This window comes from Vespa mandarinia, chromosome 1 (assembly GCF_050613455.1).
Source record: "Vespa mandarinia isolate Hongniang chromosome 1, ASM5061345v1, whole genome shotgun sequence".
NCBI classification, from domain to species: Eukaryota; Metazoa; Arthropoda; class Insecta; order Hymenoptera; family Vespidae; genus Vespa; species Vespa mandarinia.
In genome coordinates, this window is record NC_140810.1 from 2,748,004 (window position 1) to 2,775,000 (window position 26,997).

Below are 26,997 nucleotides of genomic sequence, written 5' to 3' on the forward strand. Positions count from 1 at the left end.
TTTTTCCCCTTTTTTTTCTCCCTAAAAATCCCAGATTTTTTTGGGATCCTATGACATATCAAAAGTACGAATAAGCTACGACGGAGGATTGGGGGAGGGGGCGCGTGCCGTAGAGATAGGACATAAGCAATGTGTACCTTGCGTACGGGAATACTTTTACGAATGATGATTTTCTTCAATCTCTCCCCCTCTTTCTCTCTCTCTTTCTCCGTTATCAACGTTGTATACTTTTTATCAGTATGACATGAGATTAACGTTAGACGTTCGTGTCCTTTGTAAATGGTTACGAATTCGTCGTACCTCTATGCTTAATATATAGTAGTTTACCTAAGTAAGTAACCTCTACCGTGATTATGTAGAAATAGTGTGTGCCAGTGTCATCTTTGTCGTTGTCATATTCTTCGTAGTCTTTGCCATCCCTCGTATGCTTTAGAAAGGAAAACGAGTACCTCTGAGTAACTTCCGGAATTTCGCTAAACTTTCATCTTAGTTAGTTTTACGCGAAGAATGAAATAGAGAAATAGAGAAAGAAGAAGAAGAAGAAGAAGAAGAAGAAGAAGAAGAAGAAGAAGGAGAAGGAGGAGCAGGAAGATGGGGAGGAGGAGGAGGAGGAGGAGAAGTCTTTTTCGCATCCCCTACGTGTCGTCGTCGTAACCCCATCCCTCCTAACCTCCCACCTATTTCTCTCCCTTATAGACATTGTCATCATTCTATTCCTCGACGTTTGTTTTCCAGATAGTAAGAGAACGCGTGCATCGGAGTAGCAATTTGTTAAAGGACGAGGCATTGCGCTCGCCGTCGCCACGCTCAAACGACGCTTGCCTCCGAGCGAATAGAAAGCCGACGAATAGAATGTATATTTGGGAACAAATACAATTTGAATGAATTAGCAATAAACTGGAAATGGGCGATCCAAGTTTACTTGACCCGAGGGTTGCTTCTCTTTCTCTATCTCCCTCGCTCGCTTTCCCTTTCTCTTTCTCAATCGTAACGTTTCTCCTTCCAACTCTAAACCTTCATCCTTCCCCTCCTTTCCCTTGGCTCTTCTTCGCCTCGTCCGTTCTAAACGATATTTTTGGATGGGAATTCCACCACAGCAGAGGGAAACATCGTACTTTGAGTGGTTTTCTTCGAACACCCCTACATCTCTCTCTCTCTCACTCTCTCTCTCTCTCTCTCGTTCTCGCTCTTTCTCCTTCCTCTTGTATTCTCCTTCCTTTCCGAGGTTTCGAGCGCTCAGTAAACAAGTAGGTACACCGTGCCTTGCAACATCGTCGATACCTACTTTCCTTACAACCGCCCACCTGTGTCTACCCTGAGATTCTCTTAGCATGTCCTCGAGCTTATACTTCTCCTTCTCCTTCTCTCATTCTCTCTCTCTCTCTCTCTCTCACACACACACACACACATCGCCAAAAGGCATGTATATTTATCAACTTGGAAGACGTAAGTTCCTTACTTCCTTTATACCTTTCTTCGTTTTCATTTTTTTTTTCTTTACTTACAATTATTACGACATAGTAAAATACCTATTCGATACTATAAATAAAATTTTACGAACACCTCTTTTTTATAATGATCTATAACGATTTCAATGATTTTAATGATAATAATAATAACAATAACAATAATAATAATAATAATAGTAATAGCAATTGTCAAAAATCAACACGTAACAGACGAAAAATTTTTCTAATGAATTATTTAAAAGGGTAAAAGGAGACTCGATTTAAAGATACAATTTTCTGTCTTGACTCGACTCGAATACGACTCAAATTCAACTTCGGTGTATCGCGGTTTTCGCGGAAGTGCAATAAGTTTCCGGTTAATCTTATAATTCCTTGGAAGAGATTCGCGGACGTTTCTGCATTATTCTCCGTGAAAGATTCGTAATGCGTAGCTGCTCTCCTTTCTCAAGGTTCTCTACCACTGCCCCTCCCCCCTCTCACTCCACCCCGCCAACCCTCTTCTCTGCACCTTAGACAGTTCTGGCCATGAATAATGCACCGGTTTCATGGGATAAAATCCCAACCCGCCACATACTTTCAGTTAATCCGACAGTTCTGAGTAGTTTTCAAATAGTTCCCGCGGACGTAAGTCAAGGCGAACTCAATCTTCGCATTATCTACCTATCCGCCTACCTACCTACCTATCTACCACCTACCTATCTGTCTACCTATCTGTCTACCTTACCTACCTACCTACCTACCTACCTACCTACCTACCTATCCTTCTTGATTTCTCGACTTTTTCGTACCTTTCTACGCTTCTCCATGATTTTCATATCATAGTTATCAAGATATCCTGTCACGGGACAATAAATCTCGAATAAAGATACCTGTGTACGTATGTACGTATATACGATTAACTGAATAAGATAGAAATATTTAATGGAACTGACGAAGTACGTAGGATATTTAAGATTGATTTATTTATTTATTTCTTGTTAAGAACGTTAAACGTTATTGTATTGTAACGTTTTCATCGTATCTTAGAATTAAATGAGTTTATTATGAAGGACGATCGTAAAGTTGCTTTAGAGATATACGAGATTGTATACAAATTACGAAATTCGACGCGATTATCTTATAAATATATGAACGAACGAACGAACGAACGAACGAACGAATGAACGAATGAATGAACGAACGATCGTTCTCGATAATTGCTTTATATTAACGTTGGAAATTCCACGAGCGTTACATTAACCGAACCGTTTCATTATCGAAATTAGTAGCATCGATGAATATCGGAGACCACGACTCGTATCTCTCTCTCTCTCTCTCTCTCTCTCTCTTCTCGGGGTTAATACAAAAGCGCATAATATCCGAGATGACCGGCATTGACCTCTTTCGGGGGAGGGTTCATAAAGCCGTTAACGGCCGTATCTGACGATAATTACGTGCCATTGTGAAACGTCATAAATTTCCCATGAAATTTGCCATTTGCGCCTGACCTTATCTCTCGAAGCGAAATATATGCTCTCATACGTTCGTACGATTCTTCGTTTCTCCCCCCCTCTCCTCTCTCTCTCTCTCTCTCTCTTCTGTGTGTGCGTGTGTGTCCGTGTATCTCTGTGTCCCTCTCGTTACTTCTCGCGCGTGCGACAGTAGCTAGTATTTAAACCACGCGCGGTAAGCCTCGAGGGTAATTAGACCGCACCGTGAACGAAGCTGGATGGGAAATGGAGATATCGAACAATACGATGATCACGCCCTGCATCGTCTACGTCACGTTCGTCAGTTCTTTCCAATCTCTATTTCTTTCCTTCTCTCTATCTCTCTCTCTCTCTCTCTCTTTCTCTCTCCCTTCCTCTCTCTCGCTCTCTCTCGTTCTCTGTTTTCGTCGTCTCGTTCTCTGTTGTTGTCGCTCGAAAATACGATATCGAAGTACATACGTATCAGATATGTTCCTATATATATATATCTCTCTCCTGTGCGTTTCTCCTTCTTTTCACCTTCCCATTGTCATATTCGTCGAATCGATATGAAACGAAACATTCGTATTCCGTTTCGAAATAACACAGCCGGGCGCGTCTTTCTTATTCGATGCTTAAAAGATTCGTATACCTTTCGAAGTAATAAGTATATTCCGATTTGCAATTATTACGTATTCTCACTTCTTTACAAGCATCATCAACATCATCATCATTACTCGTCTCATGACTCTTTCATCTCTCTCTCTCTCTCTCTCTCTCCACTTCTATTCGTATTTCTTATTTTCTCTTTCTCTTTTCACTACTCCTCTTACCACGTCTATCAAGTAAATAAATTTTGACGGCGTCGTACACAAGGGCGACATTCTACGTCTCATTAAAGCATAAGGATCTTGTATATAATATGTATTTCCGATAATATCGAATACTTGACATAGACTCAATAATAATTTTCTCGATAATGTACTTACACGGATTTTAGAAGAAAAAGAAGAAGAGAAAGAAGAAGAAGATGATATACATATTTTCTTAACTTTTGCATAGAACGATATGTTCTCTGATGCCAATAGTAAGAGAAGCTATACGACATAGATATCATCGTGATTCCATTTATAACAAGGATTACGTTTCAAAATCGGAAGAGATTTTCTCCTGTCCGGTTCGATAAGCGTCCGTATAAAATAACGAAAGAATCACATGGGCCAAAGAAAAATCGATTCGGACGAGAGAGGATCTTCTCGAACGAGAAGAAGAAGAAGAAACGAACGTCGAAGGACTTCCATCCTTTCTTTTTTTTTTTTCTTTTTTTTTTTTTTCGATCGAAGTCTTCGTTCGTTCCTTCGTTCAAAGTTCGGGCACTTTGACTCCCTAGAGATTTCCTTCTGTTACGATGTAATTAAGAGAAAGTAAAGGAAGTGGAAGGGCGTTAAGGAAAAGTAGAAACGGGGCGCGATCTACCGAAAAGAAGGAGAAATTGAAGGTATTAAGGCTGAGAAAATATGTCTTCCCATGGACTCAACGATATCGTGCCATCCATTTAGCCTCCATAGAACCTTTTGAGAGAGTTAGAAATGTAGAGAGAGAGAGAGAGAGAGAGAGAGAGAGAGAGGGGGAGAAATAGAGTGAGAGTACTCGTATACAACCCCACTAGCAATATTGTGTTTTCTTGCGGTTCTCTGTACCCTATGCGGGTAATCACGACTAACTCTCTCTCTCTCTCTCTCTCTCTTCTTCTCTCTTACGTTGTCTCTTTATCTCTCTTTCCCTCTCTCTCTCTTCCTCTCTCTTTCATCTTTCTATCTATCTATCATCTTTCTCATGGTCTTAAGGTCGACGAAGAAGTTGACGATCGAAAGGTTCGATCGACTCTGACGGCTTTCGACGTACTCCTTGATACGGGTAGAAGTTGCGGTTTTCAAGCCCTTCGAGAATACGATTCCATTGCGTTTGTCGAGTGAAACGAACTTTGACCGGTCATGCGTCGCCTATAAAGCGAGTAGAATACTTGGAGACTCTCGACGACGATTTTCTGAATTCTCTCTATATCTATCTATCCCTTCTGTACCCCCCACCCCGCCCGCTCCTCCCTTATCCACCCACTCACCCTCCCCGCCCTATATTCTGTCTCTATATATCTATCCTTTTTCTTTTCACAGTCCGAAGGGAAATGGCACGCTATGCGGTTTATTTTAGTTCTTCGCGGTCCAACGAGCCGGTTACTGGCTGTTGCTTAACCAGCACAGACGTTTTATACTCTGGCCTTTCGGTTATATTGCTTTGGACTATATATTTTCAATGATTCTTTCTCGTTTAAAGCTAAGCAAAATGTTAGGAGAGAAGAAATTAAAAAAATTAAAAACTTTTTTCTCCTTACTGTTCCATTACTCATTTTTCTTTTTTTTTCTTTTTCTTTTTTTCTTTTTTTTTTTTTAGTTTCGTTCTCCGTCTTTCAATTCCGACGACGTGATAGAAACGAAAACTCTTCCCGCGGCAAGCGCATGCACGACGTGTGTTGCATGCACGCACGCACACACACATACACACACACACGATCGTACAAGAAAAGTTTCTTCTACGATGACAAACATACTTTAACTGACAAATCGTCGGAAGATCTTATAGCTTAAAGAATATTTCATGCCGTTGTTAAAACGTTTCCAAGATACACACGACACATTTTTACAGTAGATTCTCTCTCTCTCTCTCTCTCTCTCTCTCTCTCTCTCTCTCTCTCTCTCTCTCTCTCTCTCTCTCTCTCTTTTTCTCTCTAGGATAGATAACGACGACAACGTTGGGAATATTTCTAGCATCTCGTATTTCGAATCTTTTTGCCAAGTAAAGTATACGCTTTGCTTGTTTTCTAAGAGCTTGACGCTCACCATAAGCGTGTCAAGCGCGCGAGAAACGCGTTTTACGAAAGAAGGAGAGTAGGAAAACTTGCTGCTTCTTCTACCTTACCACCATCCCTTTTTACTTTTTACGTAGTCCCCTACGTAGATAATATTTTCCACCCTTTATCGTAAGTCTTTCCTTTTTATTTTTTGTTTGTTTGTTTGTTTGTTTGTTTTTTCTCTGTGTTTTGTTTCGTTTTTCCTTTCCTTTTTTTTTTTCCTTTTTTTCTTTCTTTTTTTTTCTTTTTTTCATTCGCGCGTACCTTTGCTCGCGAATTCTCACCATCCTCGAAACATGTACGGCAATATTTTTACGACGTTTTTTATCGCCCCGTGATCGATGGGCTTTGCGTTACGCGTGTGAAAGTGGAGGGGGTCCGTCGGACTGGACGGTGTAATTAATTCTCACGAGAGATACCTTTATCGGTTCTGTGGAACAAAATACTACCTACATACCTAACAAACAAAAGCGTGTTACTCCCTCGAAGCTGTAAACCTTTCATGTAATCCCATATCTTTGAGTGTATCTCTTCGATAACTAAATGCAACGTTATTTCTTCCTTCCTTTCTTTCTTTCTTTCTCTCACTCCTCTCTCTCTCTCTCTCTCTCTCTCTCTCTCTCTCTCTCTCTCTCTCTCTCTGTCTTTTTCTTTTTTTCTTCGCGTTATCGTCTATTTTTACTTATATCTGTATACGTAAGCCTACGCAACGAATAATGAAGTCTCTCGTGTATGAGAAGAATCACAAGCTAAATAAAAAGATGTGGGAGAAGAGGTGGACGGAGGAGGGTGAGGACGAGTACCTTTAAATGATGCGTCGTCATTTTATTGACGGTCCGATTATTTCCAGTCATCTTGTGCTATAAGCAGTGCCGAGTAGAAGATTCGCTTGGTGGCATCAAACTAACGTACGTAACGAAGAGGAAGGTAGGATAGATGAGAGAGAGAGAGAGAGAGAGAGAGAGAGGGAGTGATTGAGGGAGGAAAGGAGGGTTTATATGCATCGCGTTTAACGCACGAGTGAGAGCGAACGTTCGGAGAAGAACGTATAAACGTATACGGACATGTACGCGGGTAAATAGGCAAGCATAGACTCTATACGTCTTTCTCTCTCTCTCTCTCTCTCTCTCTCTCTCTCTCTCGCAGCCACACACATACACACGTTCCCTCAGTGCTGTCGGCTTTTGTCCCGCATGCAACGGCGTCATTGGACGCGTGCCGCAGCGATGCATCACGAAATGACGGGAATAGGCGACGCGACGCGACGCGAGGCGGTCGCTTCGCTCGCAAATCACACGGCGCGTCGCCTCCGCCTCTCTCTCTCTCTCTCTCTCTCTATCTCTCTCTCTATTGCTCTTTCCTCTCCGATCAACGGCTCGCACCTGCTCGTTCGTCGCTCCGACGCCTCTCCTATTTTCTCTTCACTCTCTCTCTCTCTCTCTCTCTCTCTCTCTCTCTCTCTCTCTCTCTTTCTCTTCTTTTTTTTTTTTTTTAACCAACAGCGGCGAGTAAAAATGTCTCGAATACTGTAGACGCTTTAGCGATAATCGCGTATGTCCGAACGCTATACTTTATCGTTCGCTTGTTTTATGAATTCTTCGCAATAAAAACTAGTAAAATCGTATTTATTTTTCTTACTCATTTGAGGAACATTCGAAGATTTTTCTTTTTCCATATCTAAATATACATACAACATACATACATATATATATGTGTGTATGTGTGTGTGTGTGTATGTCACAGTGCATGTATTATTTAATTTTATAACGAAAGAAATACTCCTAACGAAAATAATACTTTATGTTTGTTCGTTCGTTCGTTCGTTCGTTCATTCGTTCGTTCGTTCGTTCGTTCGTTCGTTCGTTCGTTCGTTCGTTCGTTCGTTCGTTCGTTCGTTCGTTCGTTCGTTTGTTTGTTTATTTGTCGAAAATCCGTACGGAGCAGCGGATTCGGATGGCAAGTCCGTAGATAAAGTAAGAGATGCATCGTTGCGTCGTTAAAGAAGAAGCCAGAGCACCCGACGCCATTGCGGCGGCCCGGTACGGCCAAAATTTAATTAAATACGTCGGGTCAGCTTCGTGCTCCGTTACGGTTCGATGCCACATCTGGTTGTCTCACCTCTCCCCTTACGACTTGCTGCCATTCTTCCTCTCGCTTCTCTCTCTCTCTCTCTCTCTCTCTCTCTCTCTCTCTCTCTCTCTCTCTCTCTCTCTATCTATCTATCTCTCTTTTTCAGACTATCCTTACTCGCATGAGCACGAGCGTAACGCGATAAGCCTTTCCTGGGCTGCTTTCTTTCCTTTGTGTTCTCCCCTATATCCTTTCTCTCTTCCTTTTTCCTTTTTTTGTTTTCTCTTTATTTATTTTTTTTTCTTTTACTCTTTCTTCCACTTCTTCTTCCTCTTCTTCTTCTTCTTCTTCTTCTTCTTTTTTTTTGTCTTCTTCTTCTTGATCTCTTCCAAGAGCGTGGGCCAAAGAAAGCGTGCCCAGACTGTCGAGTCACCTGGAGTTACACGAGATCGTAACTTTGCGACCGCGCCCCGACTTTCAATGTATCTTCTCCTTTCTTTTCCTCTCCCCTCCTCTCCCCTCCTCTCCTTTCCTCTCCCCTCCTCCCCCTCCTCTCCTTTCCTCTCTTCTCCTCTTCTTTCCTCTCCTCTCTCCCGTGGGAAGCGTGGGTGATCTCGCGCGCTCGAGAAACGAAAAGAAAGACAGAGGAAGAGAGAGAGAGAGAGAGAGAGAGAGAGAGAAAGAGAGAGTGAGTAAGAGTAAGAGAGAGAGAGAGAGAAAGAGAGAGTGAGTAAGAGTAAGAGAGAGAGAAAGGTTTTCGATCTCCCGCTACGATAACCGGCCGTTGACTGGCTTTCGTGCCCAACCTAAAGCCTCTCTACCCAAAGCCTTCCTAAGATTCGAGATGTGCACGTGAAAGAAAGAAAGAGATAGAGAGAGGGTGGAAGGGAGAGAGAGAGAGAGAGAGAGAAAGAGAGGAAGAACACATCGAGTTTGTCCTACCCAAGAATTTCAGTACCTAATTTGGAGAAGGTTCGTTTTTAAAAGAGGTGGAAAGGGGAGTATGAAACTGGGATCTTGGATGGAGGCCGGGGAGTGGAGGGGGGCGGGGAAGAACGAAACGCAAAGGTGAAACGTACTAAGGTGTCGATAAAAACCCGATAACACACCTCGAAATCCTTCTCACGATCTTTTCCGTTGGCACAACGAGGAACAACTTTTCGATCGGTTATCTTCGAGTTTGCCGGAAGGATTCAAACATTTTCGCGATCTTTTAATCTCGAGTTTTCGTTCGACGATAGAGAATTTCGCATTTATCCTTCTACCAGTTTCCACAAGAATATCCTCTTTATATCTCTATCTTTATCCTTCTTTCTCTCTTTATCTTTTTCTTCGTCCTTCTCTCTTACTCTCTTGAATTGAGATTAAGTAATCTCACCGAGATATTAAACCTTCGCGAGATACGCTGCCTGCGCCTTCTTTGACCAAAAGCTTTTGTTCACCGGGATGCTATTGAAATTCTCTCTTCATCTCTCTCTCTCCCTCTCTCTCTCCTCTCTCTCTCTCTCTCTCTCTCTCTCTCGCTCCTTCCCTCCCACTCGTTTGTTCTTCATTTCCGTTGGTGCTCGTCCGTTTCTTATTTAATTGGCTTCCGATTAACAGAGGATCTTTGTGCTGTTACCTCTTTAGGCTTTATGGGAAACGTTCATTAAGGAGCGCCCATTGAATTACCGGCCGGTCTAGCAATGAACCATTCTTGTTTTCGATGGTAAATAGCCTTTTTCTCCTTTTATTCCTTGGATGGTATTGGGATAACTAGTTGATAGAAACGCGGCTTTAATTCGCGGAAGAATTCTGTTTCTTTATTTTATTTTTTTCTTTCTTTCCTTTTTTCTTTTTTTTTTTTTTTTTTTTTTTTCTTAACTATTCCCTCCGATATCTCGTTCCAATCGATTTAATCGAGTAAACCTTCTTTTTTTTTTTACTCCTCGAGATATTTATCTACTCCTCCCACTTCTTCGAAAAAAAGAAGAAGAGAAAGAAGAAGAAGAAGAAGAAGAAAAAGGAAAGGAAATAAAATATGAGCCTCATTACAACCCCAAAAGACTTTTCACGAGTTTCTCCTTTATCAAAACGGCAGCTTTCGTATTTACGTGAACGTAGAGACAACACTGTCTTAGATACATCTAAATGTAAATTTGCGAGTTCAGCACGGACACTGAATATTAAGAATACGGAAGAAACGAACGTGTAGAAATTGTGATGGTAGAATTATTCCTAAGGATTTTCACCCGCGAGATAATCTACGAGACGTAGCTATTTCTTTTCTCTCTTTCTCTCTCTCTCTCTCTCTCTCTCTCTCTCTCTCTCTTTCTCTTTTCCTTCCCATCTTCTTCTTCTTCTTCTTTTTTTCTTCTTCTTTTTTTTCTTTTTCTTTTCTCCCCCTCTATCTCTCTCCCTCTCTCTCTCTCTCTCTCTCTCTTTCTCTTTCTGTGATCGCATCGCCGAACGCCGCGATTGACGATGACGGGGGTGGTACAGTCGCGATCCTCTAAGGAATTAAAGAGACACAGGCTATCGTCGACTTCTCTCTTTTCACGTTTCTGATAAGGGTAGGATACTTCGACAATTCCATTTTCTTTCCTTTTTTTTTTTTTCTCCAACGGGTTTAATAAATCTCTGCGCGCGAGCGGAGCTCATAATTATGGTTATCGGATTGCATAATAATTCGATGGGAGGAACGACTTGATTCAATATTTTCGTCTCGCTTACTCCAGCCGCAAAGCTTTCTCTTCTTCCCGCATTATGCCGGAAGGAGCATAAACTTATAAAGCGTTTATCTCGGTCCGTAGATTCGAGTGCTTTGCTCGGAAAACTCCTTTGATTAGGGAAATACGAAGAAAAGGTATAAGAGAAGTATAAATAATTAAGCTCTTATTTCCTCGGTTACAAAAATATAGAAAAGATAATTTCTCTCTCTCTCTCTCTCTCTCTCTCTCTCTCTCTCTCTCTCACTTTGTTATCATCTCTATCCCACCCTCCCTCCCACCCACCCACCCACCCCCCTCTCCCTCTCCCTCCCACCGGTACTCCTCCTAAGCTTCTCTTTCTCTCAAATTAGCAGACGGAGGAACTTTAATTTACCATCGAGATTAAATGGATACCCTCGTTTAATTCAAAATCTTGGCAGCGTCTGATTAAATTGGTAGTCATTCGCTCCGCTTGATTATTTACTCTTCTTAACCGAGATTAGTCGGTCTCTTATTGCCCGGCCATTTCGTTAGCCATCTGCTAGCTCACGGAAAACTGATAACCCACCGCGGCTTTTCCTATCCTCTGTTACTACCTGTGTTAAAAGGAAGAATGGAGAGATTCTCGGTTTGTTATTATCGCATTAATGAAAACAAATGGTTACTACGCGCTTTACTGAAATATTATTATCGTTCGTAGCTTATTCTCTCGACGAAGTTTGATCATCGAATAATTAACCGTCCTAGGATCGTTTCGAGTAACCGCAGAGAAGATAGAAATAGAGAATGTGTGTCTGTGTGTGAGAGAGAGCAAGAGAGAGAGAGAGAGAGAGACAGAGGTCGCCGGTCGGTTGGTGCTCGTTAATTCTCATCGTTTTGTTTGCCACGATATTTGCATCGTTGATTTAAACTTCCCAGGAGTACGACTCGTTTTTCTCTCGACGTTTTAGTTCGACGTATCACCAACTCCTCTCTCCGACCTCTCTCTCTCTCTCTCTCTCTCTCTATACGTCTTTGCCCTCCCAACTCTCAACTGTGTCCGTGCCTATCGTCCACGTTCTCTCTTTATCTATATCTTCCTTCACCCTTTCTTTCGTTTACCTACTACTCTATGTTAATTTACATGTATATGTGAATATATATATATATATATACACATACACATATACGTATATACCTACTTTAAACGTAAACGAAACATAAATGATACGCAGGATTATCATCGAGTTTCAAGAATCCCCATAAGCTCCCATTCACTAGGGGAAGACATATGAAGGAAGAAGGAGGGGGAGGGAGAGAGGGAGAGAGAGAGAGAGAGAGAGCAGGATATGAGGGAAGAAGGGGGAAGAAAAGAAAAGAAAAGAAAAGAAAAGAAATGGAGTCACGCTCGACCGACTTTCGTATCGGCGTCACGATCTTTTCACGAGCCGTGCTCGGAACCTATAAAACTCCGAGAGATCCGGCAAAGCGCGACTCACAGCCGACTCACGAGTCGGCCTTACGAGTCAACCAAAGCGACCTTACCAGTTCGACTTCGGAAGTTCAGTTTTCACGACACCGTTACAGCACGCGATTCGATATGTACGTAGAGATATTCTCAAGAGCTCGACGATACTTCTTGCTCTCGCACGTTCTCCCCCCTCTCTCTCTCTCTCTCTCTCTCTCTTTCTCTTTCTTTTTCTTTATTTTCTCAAGTGGGTGGCCTTCGACTTCTCTCCGTTGACACGAATTCCAGAAACTTGAGTAGAATATTGACCGTTCGAGTACTGCTTGTCGAACATCCACTGAAAATTCTTTTTAAAAGTTCCACCTTCTTTGTTCGTTCTAGTTGATCAGAGCCAAAGAATGGAATGAATTAATCGATTGATCGGCGTACCAATCGACTACGTCCAACTTAAATTAATCAAAAGTTGCAAACGAACGGTAATAAACGAATGTTATAGATACTAAGATCCTTCGGAATAATAATTTTCCTATAAAGAGAGAGAGAGAGAGAGAGAGAGAGAGAGAGAGAGAGAGAAAGAGAGAAGGGTGGGAGCGGTGGGCGGAGATGAAAAAAGAAAAGAATTAGCATTTGCGATAAATCCGACAAACGTTCTTCTTTCATCTTAGGAAATCTCTTCGAATGTTCTCGTCGTCTACTACTACTACCATTACTACTACTACTAGTACTACTACTACTACTATTATCACTACTACTACGATTCATTCGCCAATCGAACGTTCTTCTTTTCACTACGGTAACGTCACTCGAGAGAGCGTCATTAATTTCAACGGCCGTCGAAAGTGGCACGGGAAAAGATGAGAGTTACGATGTGATGAAAGGGAGAAAGAAATAGAGATAGAGAGAGAAAGAAAGAGAGAGAGAGAGAGACAGAGAGAGACAGAGTAAGAGAGAATAAGAGAAAGAGAGAGGGTCCACGAAAGGACGACTGAGAAAAGATGGAGTACGTAGAACTCGCTGATCATCGTCGAACAGTGAAATAAACCCTTCTCTCTCTTCGACTAAGAAAGGATGACTGTCAAATTTGGAAGGAGAGAGAGAGAGAGAGAGAGAGAGAGAGAGAGAGAGAGAGAGAGAGAGAGAGAGAGATCGGCGCCGACTCGAAAAATCTGACGTCCTCGGTCTTTCAAACGCGAATCCTCCATCGTTAAAAGTCATCGTCTTTGCTACTCCACGCGAAGCGTCGGAAAATAGTTTTCTCCCTTGAGATCAATTTATACGATCTCATACCACCCCGAAAAAGGATATACGACGATTATGATTTATCGCGTTCCCTCGCGTTCTCTCGCGTAGGTTAATATCCATTTTCCGAATAAGAGAATATTTTTCTATTTTTAAAAAGGAATTTCTTTATCATCTTGTGTATATATATATATATATATATATATATATATGAAAAAATAAATCAGAAAAGATATAAATCACTGATTTCTCTTGATTGAGATTAATTTTAAAAGGGTTCAATGGTACAAATCGTTATGGTCAAAATATATGAAAGTAATGAGTCGAGAGCGAAAGAACGTAATCGAAGAGAAATTGTATGTGTCCGTCGTTGACTCGTGAAATTTCTAGGATAACGTTTTGTTGGATGACGAGAATGGGGAAAAGGGAGAATGAGGTTGGGTTAGGGGAAAGATGGGTGGGCGTCGTCGTCGAGAGCAGCATCACAGTCCCAGAGGGTGTACGATGATCGATTGAAACGTTAACGAAATAAAGCGGCGCATCAGTCGCCACGAAATCCGTCGTTGGACTGTCCGCTCAGGGGTGATTAAAATTCGTCGAAGAGGGGAATGAGAACGATGCAAGCCGATGATGGTGGTGGCAGTGGTGGCGGCGGCGGTGGCGATGGCGGCGGTAGCGGCGGTGATGGCAATGCCGATGGTGGCGGAGGTGGCAGTGGCAGTGGCAGTCGCTGCCGTCCTTGTGCCGTCCCAACGCGCGGCACATTAATCATGCGGATTGACGCACCGGAGTGACATCAAACGCGAATTTACAGCGCGAAGGGAGCCCGCTCTCGAAGCATGGGAAGCTCTTCGATTTCACGGAGGGCCGAGCGCGAAATTTGTCCGGCGATTCTTCCTTCCTGTCTCGATACGTTACGCGAGATACCATCGATATGGACGATAGATAACGTTACGATCTATATATACCTCTCGTTTATGAAAGAGAGAGAGAGAGAGAGAGAGAGAGAGAGAGAGAGAGGGTAGGGAAAAGAGAAAGAACATAGAGTAAACGTGTTTAGGGATATTTACTATTAGTCGATCGATCGTTTCCTTTCGAAAATTCGTTTTGACGATAGAAATAATATTTCTATCGTAATATAGAAAATAGAATTCTATTTCTTTCTGTTTCTTTTTTTTTTTTTTTTTTCTTTTTTCTTTTTTCCCCTTTCCGTTCATTTATTTATTTGTTTATTTATTTATTTTCTTTTTTTTTTTTTTCTTTTTCTTTTTCTTTTTTTGGTAATTTACTTTTTGACCTTCCAATTGTTGAATTTTAATCGAACTATAATTACCTATCTACTGTGGACGTCGTCGGAGTTTTGCGTCCAGAAATAGTGAATGGCGATAAGCGACATGAAATTCGTAATGGAATACGTGTCGTCAACAGGAAACAGCGGTGAGGAAAGTGGTAGAGCGTCGTGATTTCCTCGGAGATTATGCCTCTCGGTGTCTATTGGAATATTGTTCCAGGGATGTCGTGTACGACGTAGAAAATTATCTACGTGACGAAAGTAGAAAGTCTTTGTGGATGGTAGAAATATCGATCGATTGGAAAATTCTTCGGAATGATTTTTTTTTTCTCTCTTTATCTAATCGTACCTTCTAATCGTGTCGGAGATTTGTTTTTAAGTAAATTATACGGATTATTTTTAGAGTAAAGCTTTTATCTTTTCTTTCTTTTCTCTCTCTCTCTCTCTCTCTGTCTCTCTCTTTCTCTCCCTCTCTCTCTCCACATATTCGCACAAGAACACGTGGAAATGTTATTCGAACGAGGATGGAACGGAAGAAGATGAGAAATGAAAGGGGAGGGGGAAAAAGAACAAATAGAAAATAAAAGAAAGAGATAGATAGATAGATAGATAGGTAGAAAAGGAAAGGCGTTCGATAAACAAAGAGACAAAGAAGAACGACCGAGAGACGGCATACGTACATAGCTACGTAGTACGTACGAGTCGATTGACAAAACGAGTGCCTGCTAGAGAAAAGAGAAATAGAAAGAGGAAGAGAAAGAGAGAGGAACGAATGAGTGAGTGAAAACGGGAAAAGGGAAGGTGAAGGGAAAACGGAAGAGGGACCGCGAGAGGGTAGTCCGAGGAATGAGAGGAGCGCGTTATCGAGAGTACCCGGTATTGGCAGACCGTTTTCCAGCAAATAATTGGAAATGCAAACGGAACGGTCCGCCCTGTGATAGTTCGATAATTGAGTCTCTTATCAGTGTTTGAATGGTTTCTCTCTCTTCCTCTCCCTCTCCTCTCTTCCGTCTCTCTCTCTTTCTCTCTCTCTCTCTCTCGTTCGTTCGTTCGTTCGTTCGTTCGTTCGTTCGTTCTCGTTACACCCTCTCAGCATAGCACACATAAGCACCTTCGTCGCTCACGCGTCGCCTCGTCGAGAGGGCATGGTGGTCCCGTTGGCAGCTCTAACATACGCGTTTCTCTACGAGAGGGATAGTAATAGTCCTGCAAGTCACACGATACGTAGAATCACACTGATTGGAGTATATCTATGTGTTCTTGAATCACCAAGTGAAATATTTGCAAACGCAAGCCTCCGAGCCTGTACTGTTGCCAGGCAGATAAAATGCCTCTTTGTTACTTCCTTATTCTAAGAGCGAATCGAGCGATATCAAGGCAAATATCTCCATCCGCCGATCGCCAATTAGAATCTAATTAGATTCGCGAGGTTTCGCTTTAACGCACCGGCTAGTTTTGCAACGAACCGAGCAACGATCTTTCTTCTCCGAAAATGTATTCGAATGAAGCCCATACGCTCTCTCTCATTCTCTCTCTCTCATTCTCTCTCTCTCTCTCTCTCTCTCTCTCTCTCTTTTCTCGTATTTTTCAATTTCACGAGCCACTCTTTTCGCATGGACCGCCAGAAGAAATTTTAATTACGAGCTTTTACCTAAGTACCTACCTACCTACCTTTCCAGTTACGAGACGACGTTACTTTCTTCTCATCCTCTACTTTTTCCTTTTCGAATCTTCATAAATGCACGAGGTGTATGCGCGAAAAAGAGAGAGAGAGAGAGAGAGAGAGGAGGGAGAGGAAAGAGAGGGTGCGAGCTAATAAAACTACGCGAACTGTTTTGCCTTTCCAATTCCGCGCGAGGCGAGTTAGATTTTTTCCTTAAATTTAAATATACCTGGGTAAAATAGAAAAAAAAGAAGGAAAAAGAAAAAAAAAAAAAGAACGGAAAAAGAAGAAAGAAAAAACAAATAAAATAGAAAACACGCCGTCGACGGAAGCGACCAGTTCAAAAAGGCTAATATCATAAATAGCTCCGCTCTCTCGTTTTCGGGCGCAAACGCAAAACCAAATAATTTAAATTGTAATCCGAAAAACCTGTATAAGGTTTACGTGGCGTTGGACGCGGATACTTTAAAGTTTTTACGAAAAGCTGCTAGCTGAGGGGTCGTGGGGAGGGACGGGGGGAAAGGAGGCCGTAAAAAGCAACGATCTGTCCCGTTGAAATATTCAACGCACGGCGAAATGAAAGGAAAATGAAGATGGAAGATATAAGAGAGAAAGAGAGAGAGAGAGAGGGTGAGAAAATTAATAGAATGCGTCATGCGTTTGTCACTAATTCATAGCATATATATGTATATATATATATATATATATATATATATATATATATATATATATAATACACGTGTTAAACCGATAAATGTCTTTTAATAAAAAAAAATATCTTTATAATATATTTTAAACAACTATTGAAGTAGATAATGTCGAAAATAAATCTGTTAACAAATGGTATAGCTATTTAATTGCATGGGATCTTTTGAGAGCGAGAGAGAGAGAGAGAGAGAGAGAGATAGAGCGAGATGGATGGTTAGATAGATAGAAGCATAGATAGATAGAGTGTGTGAGAGAGAGAGAGAGAATGAGAGGTAGATAGATAGATAGGCGAAGAGACGGTATGACACTCGGAGGTGCAAAGGGGTTAAAGTGCATTCGTTACGGCCGTTGGGTGTGACACACGGCCGACGTGCAGCAGGCTGATACACGGGTGTGAACGTAACTCGACGCTTTAGAGGCGGATTTCTGTGGAGAAACTCGTGAAAATCGTTGGTTTCGCGCGAGGATCGCATCGAGTGCGTGGATCCGTATCTATATAGATATGTGCGACTCGAATACGTCCGTTCATTCGTTCACTCGTTCACTCGTTCACTCGTTCACTCGTTCACCCATTCGTTCGTTCGTTCGTTCGTTCGTTCGTTCGTTCGTTCGTTCGTTCGTTCGTTCGTTCGTTCGTTCATTCGTCGTTGCTCGGGCTATTGATGTCTCTACGTAGGCACAACGCGTACGTTCATTCTCTCTCTCTCTCTTTCTCTCTCTAACTCTCTTTATTGCTCTTTCGCTTTCTATCCGATTCTCTATAGCGTTCTGTCTCTGCGAATTGCGGAAAACAGTGCATTATATGTGCGTATGTAACAGAAGCAACAGCAACAGCAACAGCAATAGCAGCAACAGCAGCAGTAGCAAGCAGCAGCAGTCTCGAACCGTCCGGTGTGGCGTCATAAACAGCAGCGTGGCGGCAATTACGCAAAGGGCCGACCACGATGTTTTGCCGTGCTAGAACCGAAATTATCTCCAACCTGTGCTTCCGATTCCGATTTAGCAGCCGAAATTTCGGATAATTTTCGCTTGCACCAACCCGATCTCAAGCGAGCGACCGATCGACCGACCGACCGACCGACCGATCGATTGATCGACCAACCGACTGATCGAACCAAACCGACCGCTCATTCTCTGTAAGCATGCAAAAACGAAAATTCGCTAATAAGCTCTCACCAACAAAGATGTTTCCACGAATTTTCGGCTCGTAAATTTCAACGAATATATTATACCACGAGATAACGTGGATTAGTTAGGTTAGATAGGCAGATAGGTGGAAGCGGAGGGGGGGGCGTAAATACACATTAATGCGAGTGTGAATATTTGAAAATAAACCCTGGTAATATCCGGTTATTACGACATTTTTACTCCCTACCTCCTACCCTCTCTCGCTTGCTCGCTCCTTTCCGCCCCCTTAAAATTCGCGCGATAACACGATTAAATTCGAGTTTATCAACTTTCTTCGTAACGGGCTCTATAACGTCCCATCCAACGATATTTTTCCTACCTCACGCCCTTTCGAAAATCGACTCAGGTTAATCGAATTCGTTTCGGATATCGATGAGCGGCGACGTAAACGGGTAGATCGTGCGTCGAACGAAGTTAGTCTACTTTGCCCCTCGAGCTCATTTTTTTGCCCTTCATTCTTTTTCTTTTTCTTTTTTTTTTTTTTCTTTTTTCTTTACTTTTTTCCCTTTGCTTTCCCTCTTCTTCTTTCATCCATTCCTCTTTTCATTTTTTTTATTTTTTATTTTTCTTTCCTCTCCCTTTTTTTCTCTCTTCATTTTCACTTTTTCCAAGTATAGTCGGACGAACGTAAAACAACAACAAAAATAAAACAGAAAAAGAAAGAAAGAAAGAAAGAGAGAGAGAGAGAGAGAGAGAGAGAGAGAGAAAGAGAAAAAAAAAGAAGAAAAATAAATTCATTTCGGATGAACGAACTCGCGCGCGCGCGCATAACGCGCATGACGCCCTGAGCTTCTCTTGAGCGCGCGTAACGCCGGAAAATATAGTGTTGGCAATTATAGCGACGTGAATTTTACTCCGAGCGCATTAATCTCACCCCGCGGAAACAATGGACGAGCATCGCGGAATAATAAAGTGTCCCTCCGCGTTCTCGCGCCACGCGTATAACGCAATTTGCTGGAACGCGAGAGAATGGGAACGTTGGTGAAGGGAGGAAGGTTGGGTGGATGGGAGAGAGGAGGAAGCGGGAAAGTGGGGAGGGAGCTGGCTTTTGGAGCTGTGACTACAGCGGAAATTAATTTTATATCGGTCAGTCGTTAAGTTAGCAAATAAACGAGATGCTGCAAGACTTATCTACCTCATTACATAAAAACTTCTAGCATGGTCGGCTAATTTCGAAAAATACGAGATACGTAAACCCCCCTCCCACGTTACTCCTCCTTCTTCTTTTCCTTTACCTTCTCTTTCTCCTTCTCCTCTATCCTGTTGGAGGGTGACCTCGTATTAGAGGGTGAGGAGAGGTTTAGAAGAACTAACACAGAAGGAGGTCGTGAAAAAAGGAGGGAGGGATGGCTTAATCAAATTCAAAATTAAACTTTGGAGCTTCGTAAGTCGTTTCTCGCGAATGTTTGTCGGGGAGCGATTTTAATTTCCTTAAGTACTGCAATCCCCATCGCTTTGGTGTCTCTCTCATTCTCTCTTTCTTAATATCTCTATCTCCATTTTGTCCTATACCATTCCATTCTATTTTATTCTATTCTGTTCCGTTCCATTCCGTTCCGTTCCGTTCCATTCTTATTTGTAATTCGTTCGTTGTACCTGTGCGAACATCTACATTGATATTACATATAGATATATATATATATAAATATATATATGTATATCGAATTTGTAACAGTCGAAAAGTAACATGAGATTTCGTCGATTTGCATCACAAAAGGTAGAACCTTTTGTACGATATTTTCGTACGTATCTCGTGAAATTGTCGACCATTTAGAAGTTCCATATGGATTCGAGTTGATTAAATTCTTTCCGTCATTTCGAACATTCCGCTTTCTTTTCCTTTACCTTATTTTCTTCTTCTTCTTCTTCTTTTTTTCTCCTCTCTCTCTCTCTCTATCTATCTATCTATCTATCTATCTATCTATCTATCTATCTATCTATCTATCTATCTATCTATCTATCTATCTATCTTTCGATTCGAACAAGAAAGAAAACGATAAATTATAAATGTTATCGAACGATTCCGATATTGCATTTTTCTTATTTCAAAGAGGAAAACTGTTGAACGAAATGTTGTTTTTACTTAAGTACGAAAGAAAAGAGATTTCCGGTGTGGCAATCGGAAAGAATTCAAAGTTCGAACGGTGTTAGGAACGCGTAAGAGAAGAAGAAAAAGAAGATGAAGAAGAAGAAGAAAAAGAAAAAGAAGAAGAAGATTCTTCGTGCTTGACAGAAGTCCGGATGACAAATGAGATTCGTACTTGGTTGAAAGCAGCTCTCGAGTGTCGGCGTTATCCTGTATACGCGTGACGGCTGGTTCGCACCGAGGAGTTCCCTTAGGAGATTTCGAGTGTATACCTTTGTGAACATTAAACGAAATTTATAGCTTGAAAAAAGAATCGAATAGAGGAATCGAATGGAAGGAATTTTAACGATATTCTTTCTCTCCTTTTCTTTCTCTTTCTCTCTTTCTCTCTCTCTCTCTCTCTCTCTCTCTCTGGATATTTTTCATGCGTTTGCCAAAGAATTCGAGGTAATAAATTTGAAGACGATCTATCCGTGAATGTCTAATGATCGTATGGAATATCTTTGTTCGTGAATATCGTAAATTCTATTCTCGTATTCGTGTTACATTCTTTTTGGAAAAATCTCTTCGATGTAAAATTTGTAGCGTACGCGAACGCGAACGCGAAGAAGAATTGAGTTTTCTCGAGCACTTTCGTGTGTTGCCCGAATTGCGCCCGACATTTCGAATCTCCTAACTCCGATCGGATTTTTCTCGGTGATTTTGAGCAACGCTATACCTATCCGTGCATATCGTGGCGAAGGGAGAGGAGAGGAGGAGACGGTGGTGGAAGAGAAGTGGGATGAGTTGGAAGGAACGAGGGGAATGAGAATGGCAGAGGATATATCTCCTGTTACTCTGGCGGATACTCTCGAGAATTTGACAATACGCGATAGCTCGAACCCATCCGACGGTAGTTTACGATAGAAATCTGGCTTGCGAATCGGACATTGCTTTGACGAACTCGGAGAGTATAAAAGAGAAAGGGAGAAAGAGAGAGAGAGAGAGAGAGAGAGAGAGAGAGAGAGAGAGAGAGAGATAGAGAGAGAGTAAAAAATGGAGAAAAAGTAGTTTGGCTCTCAATTTTCGTTGGTTTTAGTTGACAGCGTAGTCGAAATGGAAAGAACGAAAAAAAGAAAGATAAATAAAAGAACAACAAAAAAGAAAAAGTAAAGGAGAAAGAAGAGAGAGGGCAAAAGGGAAAGGAAGAAAATAAAAGAAAAGTAAAGAGTAAAAAAAAAAAAGAAAAAAAAAAAAAGAAAAGAAAAACAAGAATGAACAAACAAACGAACCAAAAATTGCGTTCAGGGTTCGTATGGAGTGACGTAAAAAGTTGCGAGCTATGATAATTAAGCAATTCGCTCGACGTTATAATGCGAACAATTTGCTTGAGAAATACATACTTGAGAGGAGCGGAAGGGGGGTGGGGGATGGAGTTGAGGATGGAGTTGGGAGGAAATAGATGGAGGAATAGCGAACTACGTACGATAGTCCACCGTACATATCGTTGTCATTGCTCGATGCGTTCCTATTCTCTCTTTCTCTAACACATAGATACAGTAGTTGGTATATATATATATATATATACTACCTTTTACGTACATACATACGTATGCTACCACCGGAGAGGAATTAACGAAATTCCATTTACCGTACTGTTCACGATAAACCGACACAGGGAACACACATAGCCAGCCTCCGCTGGCCGCGATGTAGGCGAAGCCGTGCGACTTCTATTTGCCGGTGAACGTAGTTATTACGGTGTTATTTCACCCCTACCATCGGCATTGTGCTATTAAATTCCCATATTGTCACGCGTTACGGCTCTGAGAACTGCAGTTGCCAGCAGAAAAGCGTGCCTCGTCTCGGCGGCCCATTCTCAACACCCTTCCCCACCTGCTTTCCTTACCCTTCGTTCCCTACATTTTACCTTGGTCCCTAGATTCCAAACCTTCTCTTCTCTTTTTTTCTCTCTCTTTCTCTCTCTCTCTCTCTCTCTCTCTCTATCTATCTCTCTCGCTCTTTCTCTTTCTCCATATCCGTCGATACTGCGGTTTTTATCGATATATCCCGCGTTATTCCCTTCCGTCGACCGGCTCAAAACGAAAAAGTCTAACCTTTATGTAACTACCTACCCACCAAATGAGAACGTTCTACCACGAATACCGATTCGCTTTTATGCACATTTCTTATCGGTATTACACACGTATATCGAAGTACCAATAGTTGGATTTTTCTAAAGTATATCCAATAGTACTTGATAATTGAATTATTCAAATAATGAGTGATCTTTCTTCTTTGTCTTTTTTTTTCTTTTTTTTTTCTTTTTTTTTTTTTTTTTACATTACGAGCATGATCGATGATTAAAAGTCTTGTTAAAAATTTCACGTTCGAGGGAGGAAAAGAAAAAAAAAAAAAAGAAACATAAATATTTATATCGTACGGTATAAATTAATTGAACCATGTCACGTATTAACGTCGTCTCGTAATTATATATCCTACGAAATAAATACAATAGAAATTTCCATTACAATTACAAATAATAATTATTTTCTTTCGTTAAACGAGTTTACTCGAAATCATCGTGCATTGATTGTAAACACCGATTACGTAGGAAGTTGTTCGCTAGTGTATCAAGTTTGGTGCATCGGTGAAAACCCTTGTTTGATAAGCCCTCTTTCGTGATCAGATTTATCCTACACACTACAAAGTCCTCGATGGTAGACGCTCGATCGAAGAAGCTAAGTTGAGTGAGATGAGTAAGAGGGAGTCGGTAGCATCTATAAGGGATGTTAACCCCTCTCGAATTAATTGCATTGTAACGAGAACGACGAATAAACAACGAATGCGTAAAATAACACGCAAGATCTCTTTTTCAATTTTATCCAAATAATTTCTTTGATTTTTAACGATCTCGTCCTTTGATGATATCACATCGTGATAACAAGTGGAAATATTTTCTTTCTCTTTCTCTTTTTTTTTTTTTTTCTTTTTTTGTTCCTTTTCTTTTCTTCTTCTTCGTTTTATCTTTGAAAGCTTATTAATTCGTAAATGGGAGAATACTACGTTTGTAAAAGGATAGAAAAATGATAGTCGACGCCAAGGGAACGAAGTAACTTTTGAAAATACACTTTTTAATCGTTCCATCGATCTTGTCGTATTCGTTTCGCTTTAAAAGCCAAAAGAGAGAGAGAGAGAGAGAGAGAGAGAGAGAGAGAGAGACCGAATACGATCGTTCTCTCGAGATACTGCGGAAATGACGCGACTTTGATATTTACATCGACGCCAGAAATCGCATTTGTGTCTAGACTGTTTTGAAACTAACACAAAGGATATCTCCCTCTTTCTTTCTCTCTCTCTCTCTCTCTCTCACTCTCTTTCGCTCTCTTTATTTCTCTCGCGTTAGGAATGAAAAAGCTTTTTTCTTCCAAAGTAATTTTTCATCTCGATGTGCTTGAGTCGTTAATTATCGAACGAGAATGAGAATCGAAAACAAATTTTGAGAATAACGTTAAACTCTAATCTGCGATTTTATAAATCAATCAACTATACACCTCTTCTTCTATCTGTCTCTTTCTTTCTTTTTCCATCTTCTTTTTTTTTTTTGCTTCATCTTTCTCCTCGTCCTAATCCTATTCCTTTTTTTCTTCTATCTATCGGTTATCATGTTATCACGCGTTCATAGATAAATCAGAGAATCTGATTCGTTGAGTAGAGTAGTCCTCGGTGATTACAGCGCTTAACGGAGCGATTCGTTTGTTAGGTGTACAGGGTAAACCTCGTCCTGCTTTGTTGGTGTCGAAGAGTACACCGAATGGGGATAGAGAGTGTACTTCCCATCGAATGATGAAACGACAGACAGGTAGGAGATAGCTAGGTATATCTAAACGTTCTCTCTCTCTCTCTCTCTCTCTCTCTCTCTCTCTCTCTCTCTCATTCTCTCATTCATTCTCTCATTCGCACATTCTCCCCCACTCTCTTTCTCTCTCTCTCTCTCTCTCCATAGTCGGCTCTAACATCCTGTTTTGTTTCGAGTACCAATTCGATTACCTATGTATGTATGTATGTATGTACTCTACTTGTGGAAATGTCGGCCGACCGTTTCGCTGGCTCTAATTAGCCTGATCGTCTTAACGTTCAATCGGTGAACAACGGGATTCGCTGTTGGTTGCTTTTGTCCTCGGCTACGCAACGGGAATAAGCGAATTCCCATTAATATAATGCATATATAATATATATATATATATGTACATATATATATATATTATAATTGATTATTCAATGTCAAAGGTAAGAGAGGACAATACGGACTGAACGCGTGTTGCTTTATCCTAATATCAATGGAAAGGGCCAAGGAGTGGGGAGGGGGATTAATATTATTACGTCATCAATCGAACGATCGAATCAAATGGTATTAAAGTGTTACATTAATTCATATCGCATCGATTATTGTTATAATATTGTTTCGACGAATACAAGCGAGAACGATCGTTTCAAGTGTTATTTATTTTCTTCTCTGTTTTTGTTTTGTTTCGTTTTGTTTTGTTTCGTTTCTTTTTTTTTCTTTTTTTTTTTTTTCTTTTTGGTCCATTTTCTTTTCCAATTTTTTTTTTTCTACTTCCGTTTTGTTTCGTTTTGGTTCCATCGGTAAATTTTTAAAATATCTTAGACGTATGTGTGCGAACCCGTGAAATTTATCGCGCGTTAGAATATTCGCCGTTTCGAGCTCGACTCGTATGGTTTTTCCGGTAGATTAGTTATCGGTCAATGGCTCGTGTGCTTGTTTCGTCGTCGTAGTCGTTGAAAAGAAACGAGCCGGGTTCGCTCGATGTCACCAATATTTTCGAGCGTTAAGAAAATAAAACTCAAGATGTCGTATAAATTATTCGGATTATCGGATATTACGACAAACGATTAATTGAAAATAAGTTTGTTGCTCGTTAACGAGAAACAATTAAAAAGCATTGAACGTGAAAGAGTAAAAAGGACGATGAACAAGAAGAGCGTTTCTTCTTCTTTTATCGAAGGTTATGTAAAAAAAAAAAGAAAAAAAAAAAAAGGAAAAAAAAAGGAAAAAGAAAAAATAAAATGAAATAAAAATAAAAATCCCGCAAAGGAATACTGGTATAATCGTCGTCGACTTTGAGGTTTAAATAAAGAGATGTAATCGGGTTTGACCAATTAAGGCTCTCTCTCTCTCTCTCTCTCTCTCTCTCTCTCTCTCTCTCTCTCTCTCTCTCTCTCTCTCTCTCTCTCTCTCTCTCACTCTCTCTTTACTTGTTTCTTTCAATAAAGAAGAGGAAATAGTCGTCGTAGTGATAAAACGAGCTAAAAAATTTAGATTCATCTACGTTATTTATTTATTTCGTTATAAAAGTTTCTACTCTTTCGATTTTTTTTTGTTTTTATTCCTTTTTTTTTTCTTTCTTTCTTTTTTTTTTTTTCTTTTTTTTTTTCCTTTTCTTTACGTACGTTAGGTTCTCGAATGTGTCATACTACATCTGAAGTAATCTCACTTTTTCCCCGTACGCGTTTACATTCATTACTCTTTACACGAGGAATCTCGAAAATGAAATGACCTCGCTTATAAATTTCACTTCCCCTTTTCGCTGCGTAGGTAGGTAGGTACTACTACTCGAGTTCCGGGCAGATGCCGAGAGGTTAATTAGATTAAAAAGAGGAGAATTAATTCGTTCAGAGTTTCATTGCTCGGTAGCGTCGTAAACGTAATTCCATTCGTCGTTTATGCTTTTTGAGAATGCAAATTTACTAAGGGTTATCAGTGATAAGAAGACAAGTGAGAGAGAACTCTTTTAACTAAGATCTCTCTTTTTCTCTCTCTCTCTCTCTCTCTCTCTTTCTCTCTCTCTTTCTTTTTCAAATGAAAAGAAAAAGGAAGAAAGAAAATAGAGATAAGGTTCGAATAAAATATTAGATACGCACGGTGTAACCATAGTCAACATCTTTTACAGCTTATTTATATAAGCACTAAATTACTATATATTTCTTGCCGTGTAATCACATAGTATTTCTGTCCTCCACCCTTCATTGTCCTCAACTTCCTTTAACCCCTACCCGCCCTCACCATCTTCGCAAAGAGACGCGAATGTCTTTGCGGAAACTCGGTTCTTCCATCCGCATTATTATTATTATTATTATTGTTATTATTATTATTATTATTATTATCATTATTATTGTCTTCCAAGTAATGTATTATACTCATCGCATAAACGAATATCTTGAAGATATCTTGTTGTTGCCGTGGGCAAAGATAGGCCGCTTTATTACCCGATCCTAAATATTGTCTAGTCCGACACGATTTAACACGGTATCTATAAATAGTTATAAATGACCAGTCCGAGTCATCAAATAGGTGTTGAAAATCATTACGACGCGCGAAGCCTCATATTTCATTAAAAAAGAAAGAATATAAGGAGATAATAGGTGTATGTAAGTGGTATATGTAATAAAGTAGTTAAATGTTTATACGTAAATGTGTCAAAAGTAAGAGATAATTTTTCATGAAAACGGAAACGCTTATATCTACATATGTACATATATATATATATATATATATATATATATATATATATTCCGTCATTTAATTTCAACCCAAGATAGTCTACTTCGAAGACCACTTAGTTACCTCAAAGCTTTCGATTGCGGCACCATTGTACATATCGTTCGCGCTAAGATTTCTCGCGGTAAGATAGCCTCGCTCTGGTTACCATATATATATATATATATATATATATATATGTATATAATATATATATATATATATATCGTATAATATGGTAGGAAGGAGATA

At 40.5% G+C, this 26,997-nt stretch overlaps 1 protein-coding gene across 1 annotated transcript in view; it reads left to right on the forward strand.

The window, feature by feature from the left end:
* Positions 1-13,879: 13,879 nt before the first annotated feature.
* The window catches only part of LOC118444895 (uncharacterized), a 179,292-nt gene continuing 166,174 nt past the window's right edge, over positions 13,880-26,997 (forward strand). The window contains exon 1 of the mRNA XM_085663455.1: positions 13,880-14,061. Within this exon, the coding sequence (XP_085519581.1) occupies positions 13,880-14,061 (182 nt within the window). The remainder of the gene's footprint in view (positions 14,062-26,997) is intronic.